At 40.2% G+C, this 14,748-nt stretch overlaps 1 protein-coding gene and 1 long non-coding RNA gene across 2 annotated transcripts in view; both read left to right on the top strand.

Annotated features, from left to right (window-relative positions):
* The first annotated feature begins 903 nt into the window (after positions 1-903).
* The window catches only part of LOC133105661 (uncharacterized), a 48,110-nt gene continuing 34,265 nt past the window's right edge, over positions 904-14,748 (top strand). The window contains exons 1-4 of the mRNA XM_061215895.1: positions 904-980; positions 4,076-4,171; positions 4,519-4,605; positions 6,039-6,113. Of these exons, the coding sequence (XP_061071879.1) occupies positions 4,551-4,605; positions 6,039-6,113 (130 nt within the window). The 5' untranslated portion in view covers positions 904-980; positions 4,076-4,171; positions 4,519-4,550. The remainder of the gene's footprint in view (positions 981-4,075; positions 4,172-4,518; positions 4,606-6,038; positions 6,114-14,748) is intronic.
* Positions 8,277-13,614, top strand: LOC133141443 (uncharacterized). The gene is made up of 6 exons (XR_009710103.1): positions 8,277-8,332; positions 10,133-10,234; positions 11,877-11,948; positions 12,194-12,286; positions 12,952-13,050; positions 13,391-13,614. It is a non-coding gene; the product is annotated as an uncharacterized LOC133141443 (long non-coding RNA).

Below are 14,748 nucleotides of genomic sequence, written 5' to 3' on the forward strand. Positions count from 1 at the left end.
TTAAAATAATCAGTAGAGTTCTAGGACATATCTGTCAACCAGTTCAGTACAGTACAAGCAAAGGTTGCGGCCATGAAATGTTACACATTGCCCGATAAACTGTACAAAATCTGCGATGATGCCCCTTAACTCATGAAGTAAAAATGCCCTGCCCTCACATATGCCAATAATTAAAGCCTTGGTGTTCATATCCATCCCGCACTCCAGTTCAATGCCCTAAACAACTTTCAAAATATTTTTCAACAAATAGAGAATAGATCTCCAGAAATGGTTCCATCTTTCCTCTACCCCATAAGATAAATATTGGACCACCCTCCCCCTAGAGATTTGGAAAGGCAAACATCCCAAAATTAACCAAAAACCATCCAACACAAAACATTACCTGGAGGGCTGTCTCTACCACTCAATAACAACTTATATAGATCCCAATCCAAGGTCTGCCGACATAAGGAAGAAAGGCTGGTATATCAGACTTTGGGATGTTGTTCACTCGACTATTCCTCTGTGACAAGCTCTTCTAAGCTCTTGTGCGTTTTCAGCCCACAACCTCATATCTTCTCACATCTTTTCGGGGAAAAAGTCAAGAAACATACAAATGCAATCTGCAAATAGTAATTTAGCCACTCCCATTTTTCATAACTATACACTGTTAACAGACTCCTGTCTTGACATTATAACCACTGGATATAATGAGCACATCTTACTCAGTCCTCACTGTGCTGACAGAATGCTACATTGCCGGTTTGGCAATAAAAAGTTGTTGTAAAAACACATTTCCCTTACAGAGAAGAAGAAATAGGACAAAATCATGCCTTTTCCAACAATGCCACCTGACGTTCTTCTGTTCAGCCTTTGATTCATTTAACTCTTTGTCACAGGTTTTTCCAATTGGCATATAAGCACCCTGGTTTTATCTGTGGCTGCTGCAGTTTTTGCAGTTTTTATCTGCATTCCTGTTCTTCGATGTATACAAAATCAAGGTAGGTATGAACTCACTTCATATAATTTCCCACTGAATGTATGATAAAATACAGCTCTTGCTGTATTTTGCAGTATTTTTCATGAAATATATACATATATGCAGTATATTTAAATATGCACAAATGGACTGGGAATTGATGGAAGAATATTCTGCACCTAGTCAAATCCACATATTGTTACATTACATTACATTACATTACGTGGCATTTAGCAGACGCTCTTATCCAGAGCGACATACAACAAAGTGCAAATCAATCACAAGAACAAGTGCAAAAGTAGACCTGAGAGGACAGTACAGTTCCGAGTCCTAGTGTAAACATACAGAAATTCAGAACCCTTGAAGAGTACAATCAACATTCAAACTAGCATACCACTGTTGGCAGCTAGAATACAACAACAGCCAATAAAAACACAATACCTATACAATATCTATACATAAGTGCCATTATGGTCTAAGGGGAGGGAAAGGTATAGCCTGAAGAGATGGGTCTTCAGTCTGCGCTTGAAGGAGGTCAGAGACTCTGCCGTTCTGACATCCACCGGGAGGTCATTCCACCACCGTGGGATCAGGACAGACAGCAGTCGTGAGCGTGAAGAGCAGGTGTGGCGAGGGGGAGGCGCCAGACGGCACGAAATGGCAGAACGGAGGGGTCTTGTTGGTGTATAGGTCTTGATAAGGGATTGAATATACACGGGGGCTGATCCTTTAACTGCCTGGTATGCGAGCACCAAAGTTTTAAATTTGATGCGAGCCATAACAGGCAGCCAGTGGAGGTTGCTGAGCAGGGGGGTGACATGTGAATGTCTGGGAACATTGAATACCAGACGGGCTGCAGCATTCTGGATCAGTTGTAGGGGTCTGATGGCAGATGCTGGAAGGCCAGCCAGCAGAGAATTGCAATAGTCCAGGCGGGACAGGACCATTGCTTGAACAAGGAGCTGAGTGAAGTAGGTGGTGAGAAAGGGTCGGATTCTCCGGATGTTGTACAGGAAGAACCTGCACGCCCGGGTCACCGATGTTCTTGGAGAAGGATAGCCTGTTGTCCATCCCCTAGTGAGATGGAGAAATCAGAGAAGGGAGAGGTAAAAGCAGGGATGAAGATCACCTCCGTCTTATCTGGGTTGAGCTTTAGATGGTGGTTGCCCATCCAGCTCTGGATGTCTCTCAGGCAGGTGCAGATACGGGTAGAGACCTGTGTGTCTGATGGGGGGAAAGAGAGAAAGAGTTGGGTGTCATCGGCATAACAATGATAGGAGATGCCATGAGCAGAGATAACGGGGCCAAGGGATCTCGTGTAGATGGAGAAGAGGAGGGGTCCGAGGACTGAGCCCTGGGGGACTCCTGTAACAAGGGGGCGAGGGGTTGTTATTTACCATTATTGTGGAAGTAGTCTTATCAAATAGCTTATTTTATTTTTATGAATTTAGACTCAGTGAGCAGTATTTATTCAACTTATTTTTTTATTTCTACTGCTGTAGCAAATGGCAAATGGCAGGCATTTATATAGCGCCTTAATCCAAAGCGCTGTACAATTGATGCTTCTCCATTCACCCATTCACCCATTCACCCATGCATACACACACTCACACACCGACGGCGATTGGCTGCCATGCAAGGCCCCGACCAACTCATCAGGAGCAATTGGGGGTTAGGTGTCTTGCTCAGGGACACTTCGACACAGCCCGGGCAGGGGCTGTTTTTACTGCCTGAGCCATGTAGCCTATCCACGTAGAGTTATGATGCGTTGTGTGCTCAGAGCTGCACTTCTGCATACCACTGTTGTAATGTGTGGTTATCTGCATTACTGTCACCTTGCTGGCAGCTTTGACCAGTCTGGCCATTCTCCTCTGACATCACTCATTAACAAGGCATTTCTGTCAGTGGATTTTTTTTGTTTGTTTTTTGCACCATTCTTTGCAAACCTGTGAATTCACATTCTGTGAAAATCCCAGGCGATCAACAGTTTATGCGATACTGAAACCACCATGTCTGCCACCAACAATCATTCCACGGTCAAAGTCAATTTTGTTCCTCATTCTGATGGTTGATTTGAACATTAACTGAAGCTCCTGACCTGTATCAACATGATTGCACTGCTGCCACACAATTGGCTGATTAGAAAATCACATGAATATGTAGGTGTAATAAAGTAAAAATGTTCCTAATAAAGTGCTGAGTGAGTGCCTGCAATGAATTATGGGAGCTTGAGGCAAGGGAACTGTGAGTGCACTTATTTGTGATGATATTTAAAAGATATGAATGGTTCATTGACACAAACAAGCAATTTTTCTGAATCTTAAGAGCACAATTTTGTGAAATAGGGAATTTGACTTGCACACACTGTTTCTACTGCCTTCAGACTGTAAAATCCATTAATTTTTTTTTGCATTTGGGCCAATTAGCTCTACTTTGACGTATGATCTCATTTCAATCAAACCAACCTTGTAAGTTCTTGAGATATTCTACAAAGAGAAGGTAAGCTAGCCTCTGAGAATATAAACAACCGGGCATATTGGTTATAAAATACATTTTAAGCCGCGGTGGTGCAACAGGCTAAGATGCAGCGAACCTTGCTGTTGCGGTTCTGTTCATTGTAGTTGCACACCGCAGGGCCAAAAGGATGAGTTTGGCCGGGTCACGGGGAGCGGCATAATTGGCTCGCCACCCCGAGGGAGGAGGGAGGACTCAGCGGGGGGAGGCTCACCGCATACAACAACAGCCCCGATCGCCTCGGAGTCACAGTCACATGGAGACGATGCGGCCTGGAGAAGAAGGCGTGTCGCTCTCCGGATCGTTAGATCCGTTCTTGCTGCCGGGGGACGTGATCGTATGTGTGTGGTGTATCCTAGATAACATGCATAATTGATATAGATAGGGTACAATTGCCAACAAAATTGGGAGAAAAGGGGAAAGATCTGAAATAAATTCATAAAAGAAAATACATTTTATATTTTAGGGAATTCCTCATATTCCCTAAATACTTATCTTAGCACTGTTATGACCCAGCACATGATTAATAAAAATATTGTTCCATATCTCAAATAATGTGTGCAAGTACATGTGTGTTAATTCTGACTTTTTCTTACTTCTTAGATGAAAGCAACAGGGCTCTGTTGCTATATTACATCCACGTCTCAGTTCCATGCATCCTGATATCCATCGCATTCGCCTTATGGGGTACAATTGAAGGTAAGTCAGCCTGCTTTGCTTAGTGCAGCTATTTCTAAGAGTGTTCATGTTGTGATCCTTGACTATGGAGAGTGTAGACATGCAATCCTCCCCAAAACACCCGCCTGATTATTTTAACACCACAGACTCCCCTGCATCAGCTGCAGAGATTGCAGCATCAGTGTGAATGCACAGATGAATAAGAAACCACTAATCACTTGACCGTTACCATACTTTCTGCAGGGTCCCGTGGAGTAGCCATTCCAAACTGTCGAGAAAATAAGTGAAAAGAATAAAACTGATAAGTAAGAAATACAGAGCTGCAGTCTTGGCACTGCTTGTGTTCTGATGTCCATTTTATTTTGCAGGTTCCTTTCGAGAGGCTTATGTTTGCTCTGTTATGAATCTCATGAGGATCCTAAGGATATTTAAGATGTCTCCATATAAACCTCCTGGTATGTTTTTATTTCATAATGCAGTAGTTTATTATCATAATGACACAATTCTGCCTCCTACATCACAAGATTTTATGTCCATATCCAATATTTTTTTCTTAGCTTAAAAATGAAGGCTTATCAAAAGTCCTTCATAGTGAGGCATTCTGTTTAGTGAGCTAATTTTAAACCTGCATGAAGACCAGAGAGCTGTCTTTGGGATTAAAGCAAGCCATTTTGAAGCTACTATACCACAAGATGCAATGGAAGGCAAGATTACAATTTGGAAATAAGTACAGAGATGAACCAATCACCTAACCCTTTTTTGGAGAAGTAAGCCTTTTGAAATGTATCGTCCTATTGTCAACCAGAATGTGCTCCTTGTAGTGCGTCACGAGGATAACCACTCTCCTTATCCCTCCCCTATAACTCCTGACCCACAGTTTGCACTGCTGGCCTCCAGGCAAGACAATGTAAATATTTGACTAAGGTTAGGTTCACTTAAGGACCCGTAGACCTTTTCTGGTTATATTCATGTAGCATTATCTAGCTAGCTAGTTGTTTTCATAAGGACATTATAGTCGTGCTTTTATCCTAACTTGTCGAGTTATCTAGCAAAAATGATCATTGGATAAGTATTCGTTCTTACCTTGTCTATCAATACTTGGTAAATGGTTGGCATTTATATAGTGCCTTTATCCAAAGCGCTGTACAATTGATGCTTCACATTCACCCATGGAGTTCTTTGCCGTCAAATCAAATTGTACCACGGTGATCTCGTCCACTATAATAACATCCGGTTTGCTGTCTACTGTGATTCCATGTGAACGCAATAAAAATGCTGAAAAAGACCACCATAGTTCCTTTGGATAATAATGTATTGGAGGGGAGGTGAAGTGATTATAAATATTGTTCTGACGATAAAGGTTTCTGGAGTTTGAAGAGAGTGTATATTCATACACACACTCACGGCAATTGGCTGCCATGTAAGGCACTGACCAGCCCGTCAGGAGAATTTGGGGGTTAGGTGTCTTGCTCAGGGACACTTAGACACAGCCCGGGCGGGGGATCAAACCGGCAACCCTCCAACTGCCAGACGACTGCTCTGACTGCCTGAGCCATGTCGCATACTAATACTTGATATACTATGTTAGCTAGCTTGTGAAAATTCAGTCTCCCAAGATAAGCGTGTATCATGGAGGTAGCAATGGTAACAAACAATAATGTGTGGAAAGTGGGAGCACAGTCTGTCAATCATAGCTAATTGACCGTTCTTGTTTCCACACCAAGACAGTTGGGTAAACTTTTATTGTGGGAAATTTAGGCTTAGAAAAATATGTTTTAAAATAAAAAAGTATGCATTGTATTGTGTTATTTTTGCCTAAAGACAACTGGCAAATGTCACATTCAAACCACCATGTTACTCTTTTAAAATGACTGGTTTCTTTTTACAGGTCCATGTCACATTAGAGTCTCGAAATTGGCTGTGCCATTGGAGATGTTTGTCATTACAGCAGGGTTCAATTCTGGTGAGTACATACTGCATACAATTATTTTAGTGCCTTTACAACATGGGTTGCATTTTATTTATTATATGACATGGTTTAGTTGTCGGGATGATTTTTAACATTTGAATAATTTATTATTCCTTCAGCTGTGTATGGCTTCGCTGAAGTAGACCAGATTATTATGGTAGCAGGATTGTTGTTAGGGTCCCCCATTCGACTGGAATTTTTGAGGGCCCTCTCCAGCTGTGGGATAATATATACAGTACTGTGCAGAAGTCTTAGGCACCCTATACTTTATGATATATATGTTAATTTTTGTGTGTGTGTTAGTATAAAAGAACACATTTTTGATTTCCAAATTTTCATGATTTTCATTTTCCAAAAGATTTAATTTTACAGAGACATTTTTGTATTAAATTTTCAAAGGTAACATATTACTGGAAGCAATTGACTACTTTTTACACAAAAACTTTATCAAGGCTGTCAGAAGCAAGGAGCCAACCAAAGTCTGCAGAAGAACTGTGGCAAGTTCTCCAACATTACATTACATGAATGGCATTTGTCAGACTCTCTCATCTAGAGTGACATACCGTTGATTAGACTAAGCAGGCGACAATCCCCCCCTGGAGCAATGCAAGGTTAAGGGCCTTGCTCAAGGGCCCAATGGTTGTGTGGATCTTATTGCAGCTATGCCTGGATTTGAACCCCCAGCCTTGCGGGTCCCAGTCATGTACCTTAACCACTACATGCTTGGAACAACCTCCCTGCTGATTGTCTTAAAGAACTCCTGGACAGCGTTGGCTATCTCAGAGAAGTGATGCAGTTTTAACGCCAAAGGGTGGTCCCAAAAAATATTGATTTGATTCAGTTTTTAACTATTCTGCCAAATTACAAAAATGTAATGTAAATTGTGTAGAACGTTTATTTCATTGAATTCTTTTTTAAAGAATCTTATCTGTACAGAATGTTAAACAGGTGCCTGAGACTTTTGCACAGTACTGTACATTCCTATGGTGATGTGTCCTATAATACAGGCAGATTTGACACGGAGAGAAAAAAAGGCCTCGTAATTTTACATTTCCACGTCTTGTAGGTTTTGTGTGGTCTAATTGCATTGTGTCACAGCTGTTTGGGTTAAGATAATGGATGGATGGATGGATGGATGGAAGAATAAATGTCCTGCTTCAGTGTTCTAGGATACTCACCTTACATCTCAACCATACGGGAGTTTACTGATATGCTTTGGTGACAATGAACAGTTTCCAATGTCTGTTACCCAATCAGGGACAGGAACCTGCATTGTGGGGTATAAAGCTTGTAGCCACACAACACTTCTTTGTTGTAACTGCCCTGCCTTGTTTTTACTTGGTATGTTTCATACTGTAATCAAGACTATTTTGCTCTATTAATGAATTGTTATTGAACTGAATTTTGGACGATAAGTTTTACTTCACAAAGGACTACATTCCTACAATAGCCATGGATGGAGTTCTTTGCTGTCCGAATCAAATTGTACCACGGTGATCTCATCCACTATAATAACATCCGGTTTGCTGTCTACCGTGATCCATGTGAACGCAGTAAAAATGCTGAAAAAGACCACCATAGTTCCTTTGGATAATAATGTATTGGAGGGGAGGTGAAGTGATTATAAATATTGTTCTGACGATAAAGGTTTCTGGAGTTTGAAGAGACTGTATATTTATACAGCTTCCCAGCTGTGATGACCCTAATGTTCAAATGTGTAGAATGTACAGTATATTCCAGTATATGCCTTTTCACCAAAGAATGATTCACTTATTAATTTTAACTTCTATTAAAATGCTTGATTGGCGACAATTGACATGATAAATGAATAATTGTATAATATGTAATAATTGCCAATAATTGTTTTTTTATTTTTTTACGGAAATGTCTGTAACAAGGATCTTATTGTCCTGAGCAAAAACCTGAGGGTGGAAACGTTAATAAATACTGAGTATATGGAGCACTTTTTCATTTTAATTGTGACATTATGGTCAGTGTAAGAAAGGTAATCAAACTTTTTTACATTGTCTTTTGTTGTAATGTTCTGTCAGTGTTCTGTGCACCATTTCATTATCTCTCAATTCTTTTCAAATCAGTTGCTCTTCAGCCATTATTTACAGACCCTACAGTAAAAACAGGAGATAAAGTACTCAGTGGAATGATGCTTGGAACGCTGCTATTAATACTTGGATTCGCAGCAGTGATCTCTTCTGGTAAGAATATACATTTTTCATTTCACAATATTGCAAAATGTGTTACACATGTTCTTACTATCAGTGATTGGCTGCAAATGTCTAGTGGGATATCTTGCAGCATTATGAAATAGTGCATACCTTGCCTTAAATAAGTATGTTTATTATAAACAATTGACTTGCTATGTGTTATGAATAGGCAAGATTTCCGCACGTGGGATCCACATCCGTGCACAAGGATTTTGTTTTGCGTGGTTTTAAGTTTGTTTCTTTTTTTCAATCATAATTAACTTGAACTTCCCGTGAAAGCATGCCACTGCATTAGGCAGGACGATCAGGCCCTGTAATGTTTCTGTGTCCGTCCTGTTTGTATTAGTGTTTATTCTCGTTATTTATTCATTTTTCATACATCCATGGTTATTGTTTTCCATTACAGTTTTTCATTCGTGATCCCCTGTTATGTCTGCGTCTGATTGTTTACCAGCCTAGTCACTCCCCTGTCTGCGTGTCCCACTATACGGTAGTTTTCGGGATTTGAACATTCCTTCCAATCTCGCAGTTCTTACTTCCTGCTTCTCTCGGTAGTTAAATGTTGCAAAGCACTATTCTTACTAATTACTACTAATCTAGATATTGTACAGTACTAATCCGATTGATACACTTACTGTCTGTCTGACTAACTAACAGTCACTTTTATTGGGTAGTTTAGAATTATTCACGTAACTAATTCACTAACGCAATCTCTTAGTTTTTCCACACTGTTCTATAATTCCGCCTCCCTATGCTATCCCTGATTACTCGCTTAGTTTCAGCGAAGTGTCCGCACCTGTCTCTGACTATCACTACGTCTTCATTCTATGCAAATGTCTACTCCTTAATCCGGAGACGTATGTTTTACCTGTTTGTTAAAGTGCATCCAGTCCGCGTTTTCATCTCCCCGTGTTTTGGTGTTATTACCCTATTATGTTTCCCCACCTGTTGTCTATTTGTTCAGCAGCCCACCTTCTCCCGAGCCCCGCCTAGATTGTCACTTCCCTCATGTATTTAAACCTCAGTCTCCGCTTCATCCATTGTCAGAACGTTGATCAGTGATAGTGCTCAGTTTTTGTATGCCTATTTCTGAGATTCATAAAAGACACCGCTTTGGTTTAGATTTTCGAGTTTTGCCTTGCCCTCTGGTTTTGTACCTTAGCCCTTTGATTACTTGGATTTTGACCCTTTGCTTGTTTTCCCAACTATTCTTTTGCTTGCTGTTTTTGGTGTTGTCTTGGATTATCCCATGGTCTGCGTAGAGTCCTCAGTGCTGTGCTTAACAGGCCCTAAATAGGATAGGTAAGGTAAAGGTTTATAGTGTAGGCATGGTAAGTTAAGCATTACTATGGTAGGCATGGTATGGCAATTGAACAGTAATGCAAATGATGCATTATTTGAAATTAGTTTGTATAGTCCCTTTAAATTGGAAAATGTCAGAATCACATTCAGTTTATACTTTATCAATGCAGTCCTGTAGCACAGTGCTTAATGTTTTGCATCATCTATTTTTTCAGTTCGTCGGGTGATTAAATTAAGAAATCGATTGGTAAAGATCTGGTTGTCTTGGTGGATTGTATGAGTGGAATCCTGTGTTTCTCATTAATATCCATCTGTTTCTCATGTTTATGCTTCTGCACATAACTGTTCCACCTGTCCCTATACAGCATGACCAAATGCACATCTGACCTAGTGATGTTAATTTGTGCAGCAGAAGGGCAAGACTGAGATGTGTGTCCACATGCTTTTGTAACCGGAAGTGTCAAACACCGTTCTTTTCTGTGCTTACAGGGACAGAACCTCTCCTTATGGTTCTGTTGCTACAAATCGCCATCAATGCCCAATTGGTGTGCATTACGATCCTCATGAGTAGTCAAATTTTTCTTGCACTGGGTAAGTTGACCTTATAATTCATAACAAAAAAAACCTACTACATACAGGGCTAACAGACCCGACAAAGGAAAGCCAAAACGTAGTCACGGTCACAGGCAAAAGTTTGGTAACAAGTAGATAGTCCAAACAGGCAGATAAACAAAAACAAAACCCAAAGTCACAAACTGGGAATCCAAACAAAGTCCAAACACAGCGGGTCAAACACGAACAGAAGGAGAATCCAAAAGGCAGTGGTAGAGGTACACAAAACGGGTTGACGCACAGGCAGATCAGACAGAGAATCAGCTGGAGAGAATGGCACGAGCACATTACAATCTGGCAAAGAACGAACAGAACAGACAGGTTTAAATAGACAGGTAACGAAGGGAAACGAGAAATAAGGTGTGCATGATAATCAAGAAGTGGGACACAGGTGACACGAATGAATGACATGAATGAACAGACTACAGAAAGCACAGAGGGAAACAAAAGGCGAAACAGTGGGGACTTGGACAGAAACACGGATTTAGAAAACACAGATCATGACACATGGCACTGGATTTGTCCATATATAACAGCCTTCACGGTCTCCAGAGCTTTTCTGGCATATTCTCGAAGAATATCAAAATTCTGTCACAACAGAGTGTGCACAAGTTGATTTACTTCCATGGAAGACACTGCTAGAGTCTTGATTTCATTGGCTTATATTTGTTTACATTTTGATCACTATCTGCACATGAATAGGGGACAGTGTTTTTAGTCTTTCTTCATCACAGATATATGAAAGGTATCACAGTATGTGTTTTTTCAATTTATAACATGGTTTTTAATTCTTAACAATCCATACATCTGTCAATGTAATTTTTTAATTAAATGACGGACAGCAAAAATGTGTTAACTGCACTTATAAGTTCTATGAACACAGACATGTTTGAGATTATAAACCTTAAGAATATAAACCATAAACCTGGTGTATGGGGATTGGATAGATATTCTTAGTGTAACTGATGATCTCTCAGTAATAGAGGTGTTTTACTATATTTAACATGTAAAAGATATGTACACTCACCAAGCACTTTATTCAGAACATTTTTACTTTATTACACCTACTTATTCATGCGATTATCAGCCAATTGTGTGGCAGCAGTGCAATCATGTAGATACAGGTCAGGAGCTTCAGTTCATGTTCAAATCAACCATCAGAATGGGGAAAGTTTTGATCAAAGTGATTTCGACCATGGAATGATTGTTGGTGGTTTGAGTATCTCAGAAACTGCTGATCTCCTCGGATCTCCTCTGATCTCTAGAGTTTGCAAAGAATGGTGCAAAAAAACTTTAAAAAATCCAGTGAGCAGCAGTTCTGCAGACAGAAACATCTTGTTAATGAGAGATGTGAGAGGAGAATGGCCAGACTGGTCAAAGCTGACAGGAAGGTAACAGTAAAACAAATAAGCACATATTACAACAGTGGTAGAAGAGCATCTCTGAACACACAACGCATCATAAGATGAAATGGATAGTCTACAGCAGTAGAAGTAAAGAAGTAAAAAAAATAAGTCTAAAATACCTAATAATGTGTTCACTGAGTGTATATCCTAAATCAAAGGGATTCACCAGAATCAGTTAATAACACATCTTTATTGTGTTCCTTTCTGTTTTTCAGTGTTGGTTACAGTGAAATTTGCACTGCTTTTTGCCCAAGACTTAATGTCATGCTTGCTGAAAAGATGTGGATGTAAGTATAACTTGCTACATTGTACTGATGATGGGCTTTTCATTTGTAATGAGGATGTTGAATCCATACAATTTGCAGTGCCGTTTGTGTATGCTGGCTTATGATATTCCCATTCTGCACTATGGAGGCTGCTGGTGATGTCACTGACTGCTGTTTTCGGGTTTTTCTTCACAGCTCTTAGGACTCATCTTGTCATGAATTGCTGATTTCATGCTGATTGCAGGATTTCTTTGGCTTTCTTTCAGATTTGCGTCAGAAAGTCTTCCTTCTGCTTTGGCTCATTCTTGATATTGCATTGAGCTTTGTAATTCTGGGCATCACTTTGGAAAACGATAAAGGTATGGAATTTAGTTTGTGTTGATATATTTAATAATTTTTGTCCTGTTGATTAAGCTTAGTCTGCCCTGATGTATTGCACATTTTCATAAAGAGACTTCTCACCCCCATTATTACATTATTATTCAACATAAGCAGACTGTAGGCCTGGTCTTCAACCCCCATGCCCCAGTGCAGTGACGTGGACACTGTGTTGTAGGAGACGCCATCTTTCGGACAAGACGTTAAACCCAGGTCCTGACTCACTGGGGTCATTAGAGATCCCATGACACACTTTGCAAAGAGTAGGCAGTTGCCCTTTGTCCCGGTTAAATTCCAAACCCTGGTTTTTATTCAACCTGTCTGATTTAATTGGCCAAAAATGTGCCCTCTCCCTCTCCACCTCAGCTGTTGTGTGGAGAGCATTCTGGGTGGAGCTGCACACTGGTGGGGGTTGAGACCAGTTCCCCTTTACCACTGTAAAGTGCTTTGAGTGCTATATAAATACACCAATCAACCTACCTACCTACCTACCTACCTACCCAACCACCTACCTTCCTATCGACCTTCCTTCCTGATAAATCCTCTGCTTTCTCCCTGTCTAAATAATGAAAAATAGGGCAGAAAAAGTATAAAAATAAAATGCTTTGTTCACAACTTTAATGAGCTGATATGTGTGTTACTGCAGAACTCCCTGTATGGATGTGTTTCTATGTATTCCTCTACGTCCTGACTGCCACAGTGGTCTTTCAGCACAACACTGATGATTATGATGATGTTGCATGGGGTACAGTATCATTTGATAAATGCCTTTTTATCATTGATTGTGGAGCTTGATAGATTTGGACTGGTTTTTATTCCTATTTTATCCACATAAACAACCAATTTGAATTATTTGTCATTGTTTTTATAATTATTTTTCTGTATCAGGAGTAACTGTACAACTAGTAAAAACCAGGATAGAGTGACATAATTAAAAATGACAACTACATTTAACACATCAGTGTACGTAATTAATCATTTTTATTCAAGTAAATAAACGTACTTAAGAAACCGATTTCATCTGAAACTCAAGCATGTTATTTTTACTTAACTTGCATACTGAAACTTCCCTCCTTGCTTTTCAGATGTAGCTCATATCCTTGTGTACGTTTTTGGTTCTATTTTAAGTGTCATTAATTCAGTTGCTCTAGCAACAGAAGTGTTTCTGAAAGCAGGTGAGTGCAGTAAAACATTTTGTATCTCAATGAAAACATCTGTGGTGATTGTCCCCTTGTGTGTGAGAAGTGTGTGGATACAGTGGCTTCAGAAAGTATTCAAAGTATGCATTCCCTTTTTGCACACTTTCTTGTGTTGTAGATAGTTTTAAATGGATAAAATTGCCAAAAATGGATAACAACTGATAAATGTTTGCCCATCAATCTACACTCAATAACCTATAATGGCATTCCAAATTGTGGTCAGGTGCATCCTGTTTGCTTTAATTGTGTGCAGTACAGGTTTGGACCACTGGAGGGTGGCTTGGTCATTTGACAAACTTGTCAACCTATTTACTCACAGGTGTAATCATTTCAGTGCAGTCAGGCCGCACCCTCGACAAACCCTCCTCTCACAGCACTCTGTGTAATTTGTGTTACGCTGCGGCTGGTAAACGTTATCACTGGGTCTCTGAGAAAAGAGTTTGTTGGAGTCTAACTCTCCCTTTGTTAGAATACTTTTTTTTTCATTGAGAATAGTGTTTGTGGGAGTCTACTGTGTTAGTTTATTTGCTCCTGCAAGTTCACTTTTTGGGATCAATTTAAATTCACCTTCTTTATCCTTCTGTTTGTGAGAATTTTTCTTCCCCAGTGGGGTAGTTTTCATTAAAGGTTATTCCTCCTTTTACCTTTTCGTTTCCCTGCCCTTTAGTCTGATTTGCAGATCTGGTGGTTGTTTGTTTGCGGACAGCTTTTAGGAGCCCTGGTGTCTGCGTTTGGCCTAACACCCCAAACCCCACCTTACAAATTATCCTTATCCTTGTGTCTAGAACTTGACTGTAGTCCCCCTGTGGCAAATTGAATTGATTTGACATAGTTTAGGAAGGCACACACCTATGTACACTGCACACACATTCAGACTGCAGGTCAGAACAAAACCAAGCCATGAAGGCCTGGGAACTCTCGACCTCTGCAGTACAATTGTGGCGAGGCATAGATCAGGGCAAGGGTATGAAACCATTTCTAATGATTTGAGTCTTCCCAGGAGCACAATGGTAGACATTTGGAACCACCAGGACAACTGAGTAACCGGGCAAGAAGGGCCTTGGTCAGGGAGGTGACCAAGAACCCAACGGTCACATTAACAGAGCTTTGGGAGAACTTGTTGTTGACACGCAAATTCAAACTACCGGCAAACTGAATTTAGCATTCACTATCCGATATCTACATAAAAATAAATAAAGCAATACATCCTTGGACACATGTTAAATGCAATGTGACTAAGTTGA

Source organism: Conger conger, chromosome 12 (assembly GCF_963514075.1).
Source record: "Conger conger chromosome 12, fConCon1.1, whole genome shotgun sequence".
Classification (NCBI taxonomy): Eukaryota; Metazoa; Chordata; class Actinopteri; order Anguilliformes; family Congridae; genus Conger; species Conger conger.